This window comes from Parus major, chromosome 14, assembly GCF_001522545.3.
Source record: "Parus major isolate Abel chromosome 14, Parus_major1.1, whole genome shotgun sequence".
In the NCBI taxonomy this organism is placed as follows: domain Eukaryota; kingdom Metazoa; phylum Chordata; class Aves; order Passeriformes; family Paridae; genus Parus; species Parus major.
Genome location: NC_031783.1, coordinates 10,788,440 through 10,806,339, shown reverse-complemented (window position 1 = coordinate 10,806,339; position 17,900 = coordinate 10,788,440). Strand labels below are relative to the sequence as shown.

Genomic DNA, 17,900 nt, shown 5'->3' with positions numbered 1-17,900 from the left:
ATTGTTTTGTATGTAGCATTCCCTGTGAGCTGTACCCTAATCAGGCTCATTCTGTTGCCATTAAATTCTTACAATTAAGAATGGTAAAGAAAAAATACGCATTGTCATTACATACAAATCAGGTGATTCTTTTATTTTTCTATTGGTTTTTCAGTAAAGATGTAAATTTCAAGTGTCACCTTATTCTTTCTAGGACTGAGGGCTATGCAGAAAGCACACCAGACTATGTAGGCATAGTGAAATGATTGTTTTTGGAATTACAGAAAAATTTCAGGAAGGTTTTAGTCATCAACTTAACTTTTCAGCTTCCAGAATGGATCACTTGTGCACTCGAGGCAATGCTGAGCAGTTGCAACGTGGTTTTGTTGCTGTACTTTCCACTGCAGTGCTTTGAATAGGTCCATTATTGATAACCCTGGGCCCTGCTGGAGATGGGGGGATACTAAAATTATTTCTTGGCTGAGGACCAGGAGCAAACTGCTGTGGTCTCCTTGGGTTTGCCTTGGGTGGGTGTACACAAGGATATCAGGTTGTGCCCTTGGTGTTTATTAGTAAAAGCAGAGAGGCAAATCAACGAGTGCACCAATTTAAGGAATATTCAAGCCACTCTTTCCAAAGGTTTTGGTGACTCTGGGTTAATGAGCGAGCAAGGAGTGACTCCCGAGCAGAGATAAACCCTGACACAGCAGTGCTGAGGCCACATTTCCTGTTACTCAGTAACCTCTGCTCTGACAATGCATGGGCTGGGCAAGCAGAGCTCAGGGGGAACTTATCTGCTGAGGATAAAATTGTATAAATAGAACCGGAAAAGTAAAAAGAGAGAAGCTATTTCTTACACCTCCCATCTTTCAAAAGTAATTAAAGAGAAAGCTTCCATCTTTAAAATGCATTCACCTTTACAGACAACAGTTCATACTTTGTCTGAAAACTGTATTAAACTTCATTATTCGGTGGTATTTAGGGGGCAAGAACATGTTTCCTACTTGGAATCAGGTGCAAGTAACACAACCCAATTTCAGAATTGTACACAGCTTGAGAGACTCACTCATCAGAAAGCATCACATTTTACAGGTGGAGAAACTTGGCTATTGAGAAATTTATTCTTCCAAGGAGATGGAATAAATTGAAAGCCAGAGGAGAAATAGAGGTTAGAAAATAAGAGTTTCCCAACTCTGTATTCTTTATTCTGTTTAGACTTTGCTGATTCCCATCTCAATAGCTACAATTCTGCCTTATCTACAGAAACAAGAGTATTTTTGAGGTATGTTAAGAAGTCCCAGGTGGAGTTTTGGCAGCAGCTTGCTGTGCTGTTACTGTCATAGTTAATGTGTTAGTAAAAGAAAAGTAAAATATTGCTGTTGTGTGACCAGCTGCATCTTTCCTTAGAAAAAACAATAAACCAGTTTGTTTAATTTGCTTAAATGATCACAGGGTACAAGTCATATGAAAATAGTGGCAAGCAGACTAGTGTTCAGTTGTAGACAGGTTTCAAAAGGGGCAGAAAATGCTTAAATGATTGTGTTTGGGATGATACATAATGCCATAATTATTTTTATTTGTGATTTATGAATTTATGATTTTTTGGTGAAATTTCTTAGCATGTATTGATTTACTTGCTGAGAGTGGAAAAGGTTGATGTGTGATAATGATGTTCTGGATAGGATGGAGGCAGGAAAGGTGAAGTTACAGAAGTGAAATAGTTGTGAGATGCTGTGGCAATATTTAGGGATTGGCTGATAACATGTACAGCCACTAACCACCTATAGTGTGCTGTGGTGGGCAAAACTCGGGTTTATTTTTGAACACAACTGTTCATCTGGCAAAATAAATATCTCCAGTACTGAGTGACAGATGTTGCTATAAAGAAAGCAGATGTGAATGACTTTTTTTTTTTTTACCAACACCAGTAATTTCTCTTAATTGACCCATATTACTGATGTGTTTAGCAGAGCACACATCCCTAACATTAGGTTTAATTTGAAGTGAAGACTCTTTATCTCATATTCCTGTGTGCCAGATGAGAGAAACTTCTCCATCTTGCCTAAGAAACACCGTTGAATGCTTCTGGCTTGTGAGATGCTGCAACCCTGGAAATTTCAGTCTTTTTATTATCTGTCTTCAGGTAGATCCATCCTGTAAAGTATTATGGAGATGGTGATCCTGTCTTGCTCATCTTCCTTCTGAACAATCCTGATCAGTTGTTCAGCAAAGAGCTGCAACGCTCAGTTGAGCATTAGAGCTTGTGTTTGCTTGGTGCTGCATCAAACAGGCACAGCTGATCAAGGATCCTGGACACCAGAGGCTGCAGCAGCCTCTGAGTCCAGTTAGTCCAAGGACTGGACTGGATTCTCTGGCTTAGTGATTATTGTTGGGGAGCTAATCCTGCATGAGGAGCCCAGAGTTTATTTTCAGACCACCCTGTTGTCTTCTTCTCTCAGTTAATATATCTTTTCTTGCCTTTTGGATGTAATGTTGTTAAGAAAACCATCCCTGTGTAAAATGACAGGATTGTTTTGGAATATTAAATGACTGTTATTGTCTTTACCCCAGTGTATTATGATGAAAAGCAGTTGCTTTGTTACTGGAATTTTGAATCGTACAATACACTGCAATTTAGTTTCAAAGATGTTTTTCATCAGCTGCCATGTATTTCCACCTTAATTTTTCCTCTATTGTTGTTGTGGAAGAAAAAAAATATCTTGAATGTGGGATATAAGCCACTGTGTGAGTCAAAGATTGCTTTGACTCTATTCAGCTGAGCTTAAATATTGGAAGCTTTTCTTTGTGGCATTTTAAGACATTAAAGGCATTTATATTAATGCAATACCTCAAAATTCCCGGGGGGAAAAAAAAACCAAAACAATTTTTGAGAAGAGTATCTGTTCTAGGGCTCTTGTTACATTGATGCACAGTTGCCAGTCACACTGTAAAACTGTTCTTGTGAAAGATCTTGCTGTTAATTTTATATATGTTTAGTCTTGACAGCAAGCAGATGTGTGTCCTTGATTAAATCATTGTAGAACATAAGGCCTTTGACATTAAAAAGGACATCCCTCCTCCAAAAAACCCAAACCCACCAAACCCCAAAACATGAGGGAAGTTGTACAGAGAACCAAGAATTTCTAGTTGGAAGACAGTTAAAGGAATTTTGTTTATGGATTTGTTTTAGAACAAAAAAAACTCACATGGCTTTATTGTATATTCCCTGCTTGTTTGGTTTAGGAAGGGTTTTTTAAATGTGTGTTTAAAAATGGAATTCTGATGCTTATGCTTATAAATAAGGCACACGGAGCTATGTGAAATTGTAAAATTTGATGGTCTTACTCTCTCTGCTTGGATGGGGTTAAGAAGCCCAGGCTGGCAATGTTTATCCATAAGCACTGGTTATTAATGATTACCTGCACCTCAGAGGCTGTTTCTAAATCAACATTTCTTCCTTTTTTCCTAGAACAGCCATGCTCCATGCTGTGTGATTGCTGCCTTCACATCTCAGGGTTCCTTGCCTGTGGTTCACTGTTAGTGGTTTTGTTATTGGCTTGTTTGAGCACTGTTTGTAATGTTAGTTATTTTATAAACACTATTTTATTATTACTACTATACAGTAATGTTTCTATCAATCACAAAATAAATTCCTCAATTTACACAGGTAGATCATCTGTGTAACTCAGCTACAAGAGCTCAAAAATTGCTTGTATTTCAAAATAATATTCTACTAAAGGGTGGGAAAAAGCCTTTTCTAATATCCAGTTTTAGTAAGAGAGCTGGTCTCTGCCTAGCACTGCAGGTGCTAAAATGGTTATTTAGTCACACATAGGCTGGACCTGAAAAATTTCGTACTTCTCTCTTAATTAAGTAAGAAATCTATTTCATTGTGAACTAGTGAAACCATTCTTAATTAGAAAGAATCACAATGCTCTGGAACTGAATGGGAATGGTGCTTCCTTTGGTCTTGGAGCATCTTGACAACCACAATGACTAGTAACAGATGTTTCATTAAACAATACAAGAAACATGTGCTTTTTAATAAATATTTTCTTCTTTGTGAATAGTCAGACCTAGTGGTCTGGTTAAATATCCTTCTGTTATGTTCAAAACCATTAGCCATTAATTAACCATTGTTGAGATTTGTTTCTTGCAATAGAATTGTCTCTTACCTGCCTCTCCCTTACAGCAGCAGTTGGTTGTCCAAGTTGAGGTTCATTTTATTTCCTAAAAATACTTGTAGCAATGCCCTCATTGCCTGCAGGCAGGACCAGCTGTACAAATCTGTGTTTAACAAGAAACTGGGACTGATTTTCCCCCCACCTGAAGATAAATTTAAATCTAAGTCATTTTACTGATCTTACTGCTTTCAGGAACTGCAAGAGCATTCTGCCAGTGACCACCAGATGGAGTTTCTAAAACAGCTTTGATTAACAAATACCAGAATTCATTTCAAAATGATCTTTTAAAGGTTTTAGACATAAGAAACAGTGCAGAAATTCTACTGATTTCAAGATAAATTTTAGCTTAAATTTGCAAATTTTGAGGTGGGGGGCTAAAATTAGGCTTTTCAGTTCACGTTGTAATCTGTAATTGTACTGGGTTTGCACAGCAAGGTTTGGATAGCAAAGGCAGGGAGAGGATACAGGGGTGGCTTCTGTGAGAAGCTGCCAGAAACTTCTCCATGTCCAACAGATCCAATTCCAGCAGACTCTGGTGGACCTGCCACTGGCCAAGGCTGAGCCCATCAGTGCCTGGGGCAGCACCTCTGGGATAATGTATTTAAGAAAAGGGGGGAAAAAAGCATGCAAGTGCTTTTATCTTTAAACCAGATAAAATGGATTCACTTCTGATTATAAATCTTGCTTTAAAGAATTTCTGATAGAAATGTTTTTTTAAAGTATGTTTTTATACTTAATTCATAAATACTCTGATGAGAATCCTGGGTTTTAAAATCTTTTACTGCCATGATTTGTAATAATATGGAAATTTTCCCTGCTGCCGACTGTGAATATTTATGACAATTCTTGAAGATGTAATTAAAAGTGCCAGGAATATAAGGAAATCACATGGAATTTCAAGGTAAGGGAAGGACTTGGTGGGAAGAAAGTGGGATGACAGAGGAGATAATAGAGCCTCTGCTCTCCTGATGGAAAAAGAATGTAGTCAGCATATGTCAAAGTGTTTTGATATATAATGGAAAACTTAAGGAATTCAACAGAAGAAACATTTCACACTTCAGATTTGTTGCCATGGCAGTCTGCACAGCTGGGTTTGTACCATTAGATTGCTTTCACTTGGAAAAAGTATTGCACAAAATACTCAAAAAATACACAAGGTTTTGCTTAATAAGAGACTACATAAATTAATTTAGGAGCAGATGTTTAGAATTCATCAGTGCAATGAGCGCTTCACAGAAGCAGAAACTTAGGCAAGAATCAATTCCTCTCTGAGCCCTCAGTGAACAGTGGAACTGAGAATGGTACTCAGGCAGGTTCTGCTTTTCTTGGGTCTTTCCAGTCCTGTGCTCCTGCAGTGAAGCTCACGAGGTCTCCAGCCTAGACACTGGGCTGCTTTCATTTTTATTAAGCAGTGATAAATGGGGCATTATCTATGCACATACCCACAGCACAAAAACAATTTAATTGAATCTTAGTTTTAAGCAAGGTAAATAAAAAAAGATGTTACTTCCTTCTGAGGTTTGTGGTAGCAGTGTTGTATTTTCTTCACAACCTTGGGGCCTGTTCTCCTATTGTATAGTAGTTAATTGAGTATTTTCTGTGCATGCTCCACAGTGTGGCTGACTTCTGTGATGTCTCTGTATTGACAGATAATGGCAGATTCAGGTGCCATGTCAGCCTGGTTTGTACTGGTGTAAACATCTTGACTTTGTTGTACCAGATCAACCCTTTTCACTTGCATTTATGTTGTTGTTCATTCTTCAAAAACCTGTGGGCTTTGAACTTGCTGCTTCTTAACTAACTCTGTTCTCACTGAGGATTCTTCAGTCTGTGTTGTACATGAGGGGTTTTACTAATCCAGCTGAAAACAGCCTTTCTGTTGGTTGTATCCAAAAGCTTTGTGGAATGAAGGATCAGAAAATCACTGCTCTGTACTTGTTCAGAGATGTTGGCTCTCCTATTAAAGAAAACACCCTTTAAAACACAGGATGGAAGTAAGGGTATCCTGTCAGATACTAGGCTTTGAGTAAATGGTGTTAATATTGCAACTTCCACTCTGACAGTTGCCATTTTCATTTATTTCTGACTGAGACATAAAACTTAGAAGTGCCTTGGACTGAGAGTTTTTTAAAGCATTTACCAATAATCATTTTAAATAGAGTTTGCTGTCTTCCTACACTTCACAGAACACCGAAAGGGAACAAATGAGTAATTTTGAAAGTATAGCCAAGAAAATATTTTCAGATATGTAGTGTAAACTAACTGATCCATGGGGAGTAATCTTCTGGTTATGTGCAGTGGTTACTGCAATGAATGTGTCATAAGGTATCTTAGGTTCTTAAAACATTTGTTTTCTTTGGGATGCCAGAGGTGTGGGTTATTTTATTATGCTGTTCTGAGAACCAGGAGAATTTCTGCAGGAAGCTGATTGTGGCAGCACAAAGGAAAGGAAGTTGTCAGGATGTGGCCAATGTTTGCATTGATCTCCAGGTGCACTGTTACTCTGCCTCATTAATTGCAGGATTCTTTATGCTGAAAAAAGTCAGGCGAGGTATGTGCCTTTTAGCTTTCATTCCCAGCCAACTTCATGCTGATGAATAATGAGATTTTAATAATGCCAAATTAAGGCCTGGAAATTTGACATCCAAGTTGTGCAATTTGTTATGTTTTAATTCAGTGAAGCCACGCAGGTTTGTCTACAACATGTTTTTATCAAGAAAGAAAAAAGCCCACCAAAAACAAACAAAAAAAAACCCCACACATTTTATTGACCATGTTCACTTGTACACTTTTTATTGAGAATGTATTCTGAGTCAATAATTCCTCTATGAAGCATTCCAGAAAGTCCATTTCTGTAGTATTTTGACATGATATTGGAGTCCACATCTCTTCATTGTAATAGAACCAGGAATTTTTTAGTGGCTGATCACCTTCTTTTATTAACTGAAAAAAAAAATCTTCAGAGACCAACAAAATTTGATTCTGAAATGTAAACTTTTGAAACTAGAACCTCTACTAAGTTAGTCAACAAAGACCTGTCTTGAGCTAGCTGTTAACAGCTCAGATAGAAGCAGAGCATGACATTTTTGTTAGTTCATTGATTTGACTTAATTAGCAGTTCAGCAAAACGGCTATAAGCCACAGATCAATTAAAATATTAAGTTTAATTTTGTGAGAAAATAACACTGTTAATAACAGCACTCAATTAGTGCTTACTTTCTAGTACACATTATATACATACAGAAGCATACAGTACACCTTCCTGTTCAGAGGTTTACATTTAAATGATACACTTGTAGAAATAATTTAATAAACTCTTTGCAGATTCTTTTTACATCAGTAGGCTGATTTTTATCTTGCATATATACAGTATTTTATTCATATCTATTTAAATGTGTAATAGATAAGCTCCTATTTACAGTCACCAGAAACCTTCAGGTATTTGAAATGGAAAGGCCCTATTCTCGATAATTTTGTGTATTAAATATTTGTCCATAAAAGTTCTTCCTAATTTATTATACCTTGTGTTTCCTTAAGTATTTTACTGCACTTACTCCTCTACTGTTCTTTATATAAAAACTGCAAAGCTTTTTCTTTTTGGGATACTGCTTTTTAAGAGATACCAGGTGAGGGTGCTGCAATTAAGTTCAGAATTTCCTTAGAACAGCAGCCAAGCAGATCCATAGCACAGTTTCTTTGAGGCAACTAATACATCAAATTAACTTTGCAAAGAGGTTGAGTGGATAGCAGTTTTGTTCATTAAATTATCCAAGTTCTGTATCTATGCTTGCCATCACATTTAGTATTTATCAACGATACAGACAAATATCCATAGCTCTATGGCAGTAAAAAATATTAGGAAAAAACCAGATAAATTCCATAAAAATCTATCTTTCTGCATCTCTTAAATAGCAGCTTCCATTTTACTACATGTATTTGTTTGTAATGTCAGATCACTGAGTAAGATTTGGATCATCATAAAGGAGTCAGTGTGATGAAGTAAACATGAGTATTGAATGGTACCAGGTGTGCAAGACAAGCAGAGATGGAAGGGAAATGAAAGTTAAATAAATTGTGCAGAGAAGTGAAAAACGATAAAGAGAAATGATACGAGAGCCATGATCTAAAACCGAGAATTTAACACAGAGAGGAAGGAACAGAAATAAAGGCAGCAGTTCTTTTAGAGACAGAAAATAAGATATCTTAAGAGAAGGAGGAAATGGAAGTAAGGAAGCAACATGGACGTTGAAATCGCACTTGAAGTTGCCTGCTCAGCCGCACTGTTCTGGCAGTGTCCCAGTTCTGAAAGCCTCTATTCACACCAGATAAGCCAGTTCCTCCCTGCTGGAACTCCTCCTGCATAATGGCACTGAATTTCTTTAACAGATTTTATGTGAGAGATTTAATGTGGTGCATTAAGAAACCTAATTTTCCTCAGATGGGAAGAAGGAGTCTGTTTGCTTGACAGCTGTAAGGAAAGATTTTGTTCTTAAGCACTTCTTTGTGGAAGTGAGCTTGAGTGGTCAAGATGTGTAGAAATTCATAGTAAATCTCTCAATGTGGACAAAACCAAGAAAGCAGCCAGTATCATGTATGTCAGCATAGAGGGACTGTAAAAGAGTGTGTGAGTTTGACACAGTGATAAGGAACAGCTTCAGTCCTTAACGTGGTTTTCATCAACAGACTAAAACTGAAAACACCACAGAAATCGATTATTTACTCTGTAGGCTTTAAGGGTTAAAAATATTCAATAGAATGTGAAAAGCTATTTTAAAAAGTAAAGATTAATGGAAAGTCTTCCACCAGGATGATGATAACTAAGAGATGCTTGTGTATAAAGAAGATAAGCAAAGATGACTATGGGAAGCAATTGCTTGATGGGAAAAGATCTGAAAGGTCTGTTCCTCACCTGCTTTTCAAATAGAACTTTAGTATGTGTCTCTGCTGACAGACTAGGACCAGTCATCAGAGACAAGATTGTGCTCTAAGCAATGGGAAAAGTTCAGTTCTGGTCTTGTTCCATTTTTTTTTTTTTTTTGGTACCAGAAGCTTGAAAAGTCACATTTTTTGATGAAGTCATGTGGAATTTGAGTTGTGCTGTGACAGATTAAGCAATAAAATGATCCCGTAGCATGTATCAAGTGACAAAAATGTCTTGTGGCCCCACACCAGTGGGAGAATGTCAGCTTCATTTGTACCCCTCTCCTGTTCCCTCCCATCATTAATGCAGCAATAAGACAAGACCAGGTAGTTTTTGGGTCAGTGCTTTGTAGTTTGTTGTAACTTTTTATGTGCTTCCTGCAGCATGTCTGTGTTTCTCATGTATTTCATATCATCAGTAAAATTTGGTGATCTGGACTGGATTTCTTCATCCCTACTGTGAAACTAGAATTTACTAGGGATTCCAAGAATCCTAATGGAAGGCTTTTCTGAGAGGTCAGCAAAGAGCTGTTGCTGACTGGAATTCTTTTGGAGGAATTTTATATGGTTTCCAAACCTCCAGTGATGTCCTAGATTAAAGAGTGTTTAATTTATTTGTTGCAAACATATCCCTTGAAAATACAAAATGTTAATCATAAACATCTTTATTTTTTAAGATAATTACTCTTGTTACATGAACATATGTGGACCATAACACTTAGCCAGACAATCTTTACTAGTTGAATTCTGATTTAACTTTGTAAACCACTGTGTCCTTCATTTTAGTATGTGGAACAAACATCTCTAAGTTCCATCAAAATTAGTTAATAAATATTTCTGAATTTCTGAAATGTTTTAGGATACAAACAAAGCACTGGAAAGTTAAAACACATTTTTGTTATTTGTTGTAGCTAAAGAAAAATCAGGTTACCATAAATGTTAAAACAGATTAGTTTGTGTGAGAAAATAATTTCTGAAAAAAAGTAAATTAGGCTTCTTTTAGAGGGAATTCAGTGATGGAGAAAGAAATTAAATAATTTAATTTATAATTAACATTTACTATTTGGACATGTATAATTGGGTAATATGATCTTTAGTAAAGATCATCTATATAATCTTCATTGAAAAATGCTATTTACTTCATCAAGGATAGCACTATCACTTCTTGGTACAGAAAACAAGGTAATACCTTTTTCCTATACAAGATACAAGGTGCTGTGTCTTCAGTCAAGACTTCAATAAACTGCTTAGTGATTTCTTCAGACAGGAAGATCAGAGCCATGAAAACAGAGTTTATCCTTTGTCACCAGTTCAGTGCACTGAAGGTATCTGATGTCACAGGTAATGCAGCACACAGGCCAGAGCCTCACACCACTTCAGCAAACTACTACTGGAAAATTAAGACTGTTGCATTCAACTGCAATGGAAGCTCCTTCCAGCCTCTTGGTTGGGACTCTCAAATGTCTCTGAGTGCCAACACAGCAGCGTCACAGTCCCAGCACTGAGCACCCAGTGCTGCAGTCCCAGAGCACCAGGGGTTGTGTCACACCTATGTCATGACCTGCTGTACAACTGTGCGCTCGTGAGAACAGCCTTGGCTCCCACAGTGTATCTTTTTAAGCAAACGTCGCAATTTGTTGGGAAAGTTTTTGTTGATGTATCTGTAGAGCAGAGGCATGACAAAGCTGCTGGAGAAAGCCAGGAATTTTGACAAAATCGTTGCAAAGTGTAATATCTGAATGGAATTTACATCTGGAATTCTTCCTCGTAGGTTAGTAAATGTGCTTACCAAGAGAATAACATAATAGGGTGTCCAGAGGGTGAACTGTGTGCAGACTGTGGCGATCAGAAGCCTGTGCACCGATGGATCCAGGCGCCCAGTGTCCTGATCCAGCGGCGTGGCCTCCTTGCGTATCCGCAGGATCAGCGTCAGTGCGTAGAGAACAGCGACGGCGGGTACCACGTACCCGATAAACACCATGATGGCATCTGCTGCTTCCTGGTTCTGCATCTTGGAACACTCAATTATTTTGGTGGACACGTGGTTGCAGACGTAGAACAGGAGAGATGAAAAGCTTGTGAGCATGGCACCGCCCCAAATGAACCCGCAGACGTGCTTGGTGTTGTACACACTGGACATGTAAGTCCTGGGCAGGGCACGCTCAATGTAGTAGTCCAGACTGAGCAGAGTGGTAGAGTACATGGTAACTAACGATGAGACATTGAATAAAATAAGAAAGGTAATATAAACTTCATTGTTGGAATTCCAGATGGCCCATTTTGTATTGGCAAGACCCAGCAGGTACATTGGTGCCAGAGTGTTGATGATGAGACCGGCGATGGCAATGTTGACAAAGTAAACATCTGGCATAGTCATAGTAGCTTTGTTGTAGAGGTTAACTAGGACCAGCAGGCCATTGTAACAAAGGCCAATTGGGAAACAAATAATGAGGTAGAGAAGGGAAAAGATGGAAAGCACAAGGTCAAAGTCATGGCAGAGATGCTGGTCCTCGCTGTTCTCGGTACTGTTGATTAAGGCTTCACAGCTCCACATAGTGATTTTAGCTTTTGTGTCTTCTTTGCTGGTTACCAGCTTTTCTGTAGAGAGAGAAATAGTGAAAGGGTTGTTAAAATATAACATCATAAATAAAATGCAATGTATGTGAAGAAAACATTTTTAATTTTAAGATCACACATATCACGTGACAGATGTTTTTAGTCTAGAAGAAAGTAAACTGTTATTAAAAATTTCATTAGACTAATACATGTTCTGTTTTGATTTAAATGAAATTAGTGGCAAATTAGTCAATACAGGACACTCAACAGAAGTAAAGTGTAAACTATCATTAAGTACTGATGTATATATTATTGCAATTTTTTTTAAATTGTGAAACAGCACCTTGTATATAGCTAAAAATATAAAAATACATAAAGGTATTGAAGAGTGTAAGGATATAAACAGAAGCAGAAATTTTCACAGTATGATAGAAAATAAAGATCTCCTAATATCTTAAATAAGTTTTACCTTAAAAAAAAAAAGAGTTTCTTAGGAGGCACATCCAAGACAGTATGGTGTACTGGGTCACTGATAAAATTGACAAAGACTAGAGGATACTGGGAAATGAGGTGAGGTGGTTTGGTTTTGTTGTTTTTTTTAAATAGGTCAGTTTGTATTCAGACTTCCAACCTTTTAACCATTTAGCTTCAAAAAAAACAATGGACCTCTGTAGTCCAGGGAACCTAATATCAGGGCAGCCTGACTTTCCAAAAAGGCAAGAATCAGCTATCATTTCCTCTCAGAATAGCTCAAATTCTTTAAAAAGTATGTTACTATCAGCAGTTGTGGTCCAGCCGTCTTTGCTTTATCATCAGTAGAGACAGCATTTTAACTGAAACCAAGTGAACTTCAAGGCAACTCTGTAAAGTCGCTTTCCAGAATGCAGAAACAAGAAATAATCACTGAAGTACAATTCATAACACAGCCTTAAAATCATGGCTGTTATTCATGGCAGCCCATTTCAGGGACAGTGTAGAGCTGGTGCAGCAGGCAATTTCCCATGTCACGTACTCTGCCTGTCCCATTCTCCCGTGGTTTTGTGTGCTTCTCTGTCAGCACCTATAGCAAAGTATAAATACATGTACCTGGATTCTTTCCAGAGGGAGAGCAAGATTTAATCAATCCACAATAAACATTGTGCAATGAAAATGAATGCTACTAGACAACATGCTATACTCCATGAACCAGATGGCTAAATTATACCGTGTGGGGTCTGTGAGCATATGGGTACGTGACTGCATCTCCCTGGTGCTAATCCTTTGACTCTTCAGCCATAGTACAAACTTTGTCCCAAAATTGTGTCAACTTTCATGTTTTATTTCCCACTGCAGTTGTTTTGTGTGCATTTTTCTTCTCAGTAACATAAGCTGAGCCAGAAATCAGGCTAAAAATACAGTAATTTTAGCCGGGCAAGCAAATTTTTATTCCACTGTACCATGCTGGATTTCCTCAGAGAAGTGGCTTCTGTGGCAGCACCAGAAGTTCTATTGTTTTCAAAGGTTGTTTTCACCTTTGTGGGAAAACATGACTTCTTTGGTTCATTTTCTCACATCAGTCCTTCAGCTATACTGTTGTGTATGAGTGAACTGTATCATGTCTTTATCTTGTCTTTCCATCCTCATTCTATTTTCAATGACTGAAAACCAACCCCGTTTGTTTTCAGGAAGCATCTGTTGTTTTAGGTTTTTAAGAAAGAAAAAAGCTGGTTTTTTCACAGCTGAAGGGAACCAAAACTAGGTCTCATTGAACTGTTATGACTTGATTCAAGCAAAGCAGCAGACTGGAACTAGATATTGCAAATCTATGCATTCTGGTGAGTGCAAAGGTGACTAAGCACAGGCATGGATACAATCATGTAAATTCCATTATGTAGGTTTATCCTTAAGCATGTAGCTTTGATTACTCCAGACTGAATTACATCAGCCACTGAATAACTTGCCTGTATATTGTCTCAGAAGATCAAAAGTTTTTGCTACCAGGCTTTGTATTTTACAGAGCAGGGGGATGTCTGGCTTCACAAGTGTTTTTAGTCATTACCCTTACTTTTTTCTTTACATCCTCTAAGTGCGGTTAAACGCGACAATTCTGTTTTAATGATAGAAATGGCAGGCGATTCATTGTGTTGAGTAGTAATCTTAGGAAAATGGCAATATTTACCTCTGAAATGAGCAAAAACAAAACCAAAAACTAAAATATTTCCTCGGAAAATCTTCCTGATGACTTTCGAGTTCCCAGGTGAGGCATTTCTGCCTCGGCAGCCGCAATCCCCGGTGTTCAGCGCTCCCAGGGCAGGCACTGAACCTGCCGGCGGTGCGTGCGGCGCAGGCCCCGCTCCGCATTTCCCAGCCAGCCGTGCCCGTGGTGCTGCCCGGCCAGCTCTGCCGAGCAGGGCACTGCATCCATCCATCCCCGCTCACCCCTTCCGTGTGCTCACCCGCAGCCCCGGCTCGCCGCTGTTTCATAAGCGAGGGCTGCAGCAGCCTCTTGTTTACAGCGCCCCGGCGCTGCCCGGATCCTGCCCCTCTGAGCCCGGGATGGCGCTGGACGCGCGGCCCCCGCCCGCCGCTGCCCCGGCTCCGCAGCCTCTCACCTTCAATTCCCGTGTGCCGCTGGCCCGAGCCGCCCTCCCGGGGCACCGAGCCGCCCTCCCGGGGCACCGAGCCGGCCGCCAGGCCCCGGCGTGGCTCTCCCGGGGATCATGGTGCTGGCCCGGCCAGCGCCCGGCACCGCGCTGCGAGCCGCTGCCCGCGCTGCACTTGTTTTGCCTCTCTAAGTTACTCACAAGTTTCTGCTTGGCTTGGCAGGCGCCTGGCCCCTCCCTTCCCCTGTTTACAGCCAGCTTCAAGAAGTGAGAGGTTGTGCTCGGAGCTGTTGGATCCGGCTCGCTTTGTAGTCCCTGGGTTTCGGATTTACTGCTTAAAATCCATGGGCGTGCAGGTTTGTTATGGTTTTGTCATCGGTGCTGGGGCTCTGCAGAGCCCGTGCCATTCCCTGCAAGTGCAGCCAACAGCCTGCACTCGACAGCGTGGGTTTTATTTTTAACTTGGGATGAGAATATGTAGCTTTGAGGTTTCATTTTCATAGGTTATATATCCTGAACAATCAGTATTTAAAAATTCCTGTGCTACAAAGTGCACAGGTGCTTGTGGTGCTGGCAAACATAAATCAGCTTGTAAAACAAGGTAGGGAGAAAAGTTTCTGAGCGTTTACTTTGAATTTGGAGATTGTTTTGGAGTTGTGAAAAGATGTTATGACATAACCCTCATTTTGTGATGGTGTTATGAACCCATTCTGCTTCATTTTTTAAAAAAAGAAAAGTTGATTAATCTCAGGGATATTTGCATGCCACTTGCAGTTAATGGATGTGAATGTTTGTATTTTCCACAACTTTAAAATGGATCACTTCTTGAAAGAGCTTTTGAACTGCAGATTGATAATTTATCCTGTAATGAATTTTGTACTGTGGTTGTTCCGTTGTTTATATGGAAACTCCTCAGACTAATGAAAAGTTACTACCTTTGAAGTATGTTTCCAACTGATATCACCAAAACAGAGAGCTGCCTTTTTCCAAATGATTTGTCTTACATTTAGAAATTCTGAAGCTTTATTCCATAGCAAATAAACACCAATGTAACATCCCTTCCTGAAAAAATAAGCAGGTGTTTATGAAATAAATACTGGAAAAACACTAAACCTGAGATCAGCTCTGTTGTTCAGAGCATGACACCATAACACCAATGTTGTGGGTTTGATCTCCATTTGGGCCATTTGTTTAACACTTGGACTAGATCCTTGTGGGTCCCTTCCTACTCAGAGTATTCTGTGAAGTCTAGAAATGGTCATCCAGTTTGTCTTGAGTTACTCTGACCACAGTTTATATTTAAAGGTTCATTACGAATATTGTAAAACCACTGCAGCTCCCAAATAGCAGAAAATTCCCCTGTTGATGTTTGATACATAGTCCACAGACAGATTTGTGTATGTGCTGTGGATAACTCCATGGCATCACATTTCTGGTGCTTCAGAACTTTAGAAGGACTTTAATCATCCTAAGTTCACCAGGGAAACAGCAAAGTAAGAAAGGTATTCATGTAGAAGCACTTTTAGAGTGCTCATACTTGGCCAAAAGCCAATTTCCTTACACTCCATTAAAGCTGAAGGTGGTTTTATTTAGATAACAATGTCCATGAGGTACTTAAGAAAAAACTTCTTGCACCACAGCACAAAAAGTTGAGAGCACTTGATGGCAAAGATTATTTTAGAAAAGATTCATAAAATGAACTTTAAATAATGAGAAAGAAATGAAGTTCTGCTCAGTGGTATTACAGAGTCCATAGTTGCAGTCAGGCTTTTTCAGACATTTTCATTCATAATGCAGCTCTAAGTTGCAGAGCAGGTTGGGTAAGAGTTTGAAGCATGACCATTCTACGCTCCGATTATTTTATTTGACTTAACCAATCCTTCATCCAGCTGCAGTGCTGTCTCTTTTCTCTGCAGATTTTTTGTTTATAAAATACATGCTCTATTATCATCTATCTGTGACATAGCTCTTACCTGGTTTATCTGACCTCTGAATGTGTTTTCACAAGCTGTGGTATCATTATAAACTAATATCTAGTAAAGTACATAGCTAATAAAGCTGCTGCCAACAAGGTAAGTCTCTAAACACACCAAACACTTGTACCTTTGTCACATCCTCTAGAGTTCCCACAGGATCTCAGTTCCTACAGACTGAAACCCAGGGCTGCCCAGGGAAAGGCTGGGCCCTACACAGAGCTTTGTTGGGCAGCACAGATTTGATTCAAATCTAGACTGAGCAAACTAAAAATCATGGCCAGAAGTGCTGTATATATATATAAACCATGACTTAGTACATCAGGCTTTGAAAGGTGCTTTTTTGAAAGCATCATGCTGAATATTACTTATGGATTGATTCTTAAAACTTTAAGTAGTGTGTGATCAGTATTTCTGGAAAATAACAAACTTAAAATTAGCTGTACATCAAGGGGAACACAGTGAATTCTCAAGTGCTGGAGAGTGACGTGTCACATTGTTGTTACTTCTCAGTCTAACATGGCATTTCTCTAGGCTTACTAGCTTATATACATACCACAGGGATTAACAAATGACTTGAAGGCTGGATATACAGAAAAATAAAACTAAATATCTCAGGTTAGAAGCAAGGGGGGAAAAAACTGCAGCAGTGCAGGCAAGTAGGTTTCAGAATACCCTTTTCTCATGCAGTTGCTGAGTTGCTGCTGTTTATAATGTAATGATACAGCTCAGATAAAATGAGCTTTTAACATGAGTGGAGAAGAAAATCCTGCTTGATACTGGGGACTGGGCTGAAAAACAAGCCACTTTCAACCCTGTCATTTAAGTCTTTGTGGTGCAACCATTGACCAGTTTGGCAGGGGGAAGTTCATAATTGATATTGGTTCCATTTATAATGTGGTTAATTCAGTGCAATGTAAGGTGAAAGAAGGCATGATCAAACAGCAGGGATAATTGCTATGAAGTAGTATTGAATATAATAAGCTGATGTTGGATATTTTAAAAAGGACAAATCAAAAAGCAAGAGTAGGTCAGTTGAAAGAGGGAACAAGGGGTTTGCCCTTCGTGGTAAGTGAACTCGTGGAAGAGCAGTTACCCAAACATCTGGTCCCGCTGATTTCACCCTTCATTCGGCACAGCTTTTGGTTTTCTAAACCCTTTCCCTTTGCTATGTAGCTTGCTTTAGAAGCAGCATAACAATAATTAATAATTAAATTAAACCCATGTTTTTTCACTTATATAACCCGGCTCTTGCCTATTCCTGCTTAATTCTGCACAATTTGAGTGCTGTGAAGCCATTTCCAGCTCTATAGCTTTCCCCTGGACCAGTGTTTTTCCTTTAACATTCCTTTTATCCATGCATCAATTCTTATGTACATGTCCTGGTTTCTTAAAATACTCCTTCAGTTTCACATCTGCCTGGCCAATGTTTTGCTCTTTATCTCTCCCTGATGATTCCCTTACGATTAACATTGTACCTCCCATTGCTGCTTGCTCATATGTCACCCACACAGTATCATATCCAACGTATGACAGGGCTTCCAAGCACGACACACTTTCACTTCTACTTTGTGACTTCACTGTGGGACATCTCAGGCTGTTCTTTGGTATTTTGATTCAACAATAAAGCTTGCATTCTCAAGAACTGATAGGGTTCATTTCCATTGCACATTACACGAATACAGAGATACCAGTGTTCCTCAGTC

The 17,900-nt window shown here is 39.0% G+C and overlaps 2 protein-coding genes and 1 long non-coding RNA gene across 9 annotated transcripts in view; 2 read left to right on the top strand and 1 right to left on the bottom strand.

Moving 5' to 3' along the window:
* C14H7orf50 (chromosome 14 C7orf50 homolog) overlaps positions 1-17,900 on the top strand; it is a 123,636-nt gene that overhangs the window by 33,099 nt on the left and 72,637 nt on the right. The window lies entirely within an intron of this gene.
* The window catches only part of GPR146 (G protein-coupled receptor 146), a 48,584-nt gene continuing 37,592 nt past the window's right edge, over positions 6,909-17,900 (bottom strand). The window contains exons 1-3 of one of the 6 annotated variants that reach the window (XR_004499413.1): positions 13,798-14,015; positions 10,273-11,681; positions 6,909-7,120 (exon numbers count right to left, since the gene is read on the bottom strand). Coding sequence is in view for 5 of the 6 variants with exons in the window: in XM_015642589.3 (XP_015498075.1) it covers positions 10,633-11,681; positions 14,075-14,102 (1,077 nt within the window). In the remaining variant the exon portion in view is untranslated. Of the gene's footprint in view, positions 11,682-12,108; positions 13,735-13,797; positions 14,016-14,074; positions 14,175-14,230; positions 14,359-17,900 lie in introns of those variants that run through there. The other 5 variants (XM_015642589.3, XM_015642588.3, XM_015642592.3 and 2 more) reach the window with 5 other exon arrangements.
* LOC117245139 overlaps positions 14,416-17,900 on the top strand; it is a 39,266-nt gene continuing 35,781 nt past the window's right edge. For both annotated transcript variants that reach the window (XR_004499416.1, XR_004499415.1), the window contains exon 1: positions 14,416-14,577. This is a non-coding gene — a long non-coding RNA (uncharacterized LOC117245139). The remainder of the gene's footprint in view (positions 14,578-17,900) is intronic.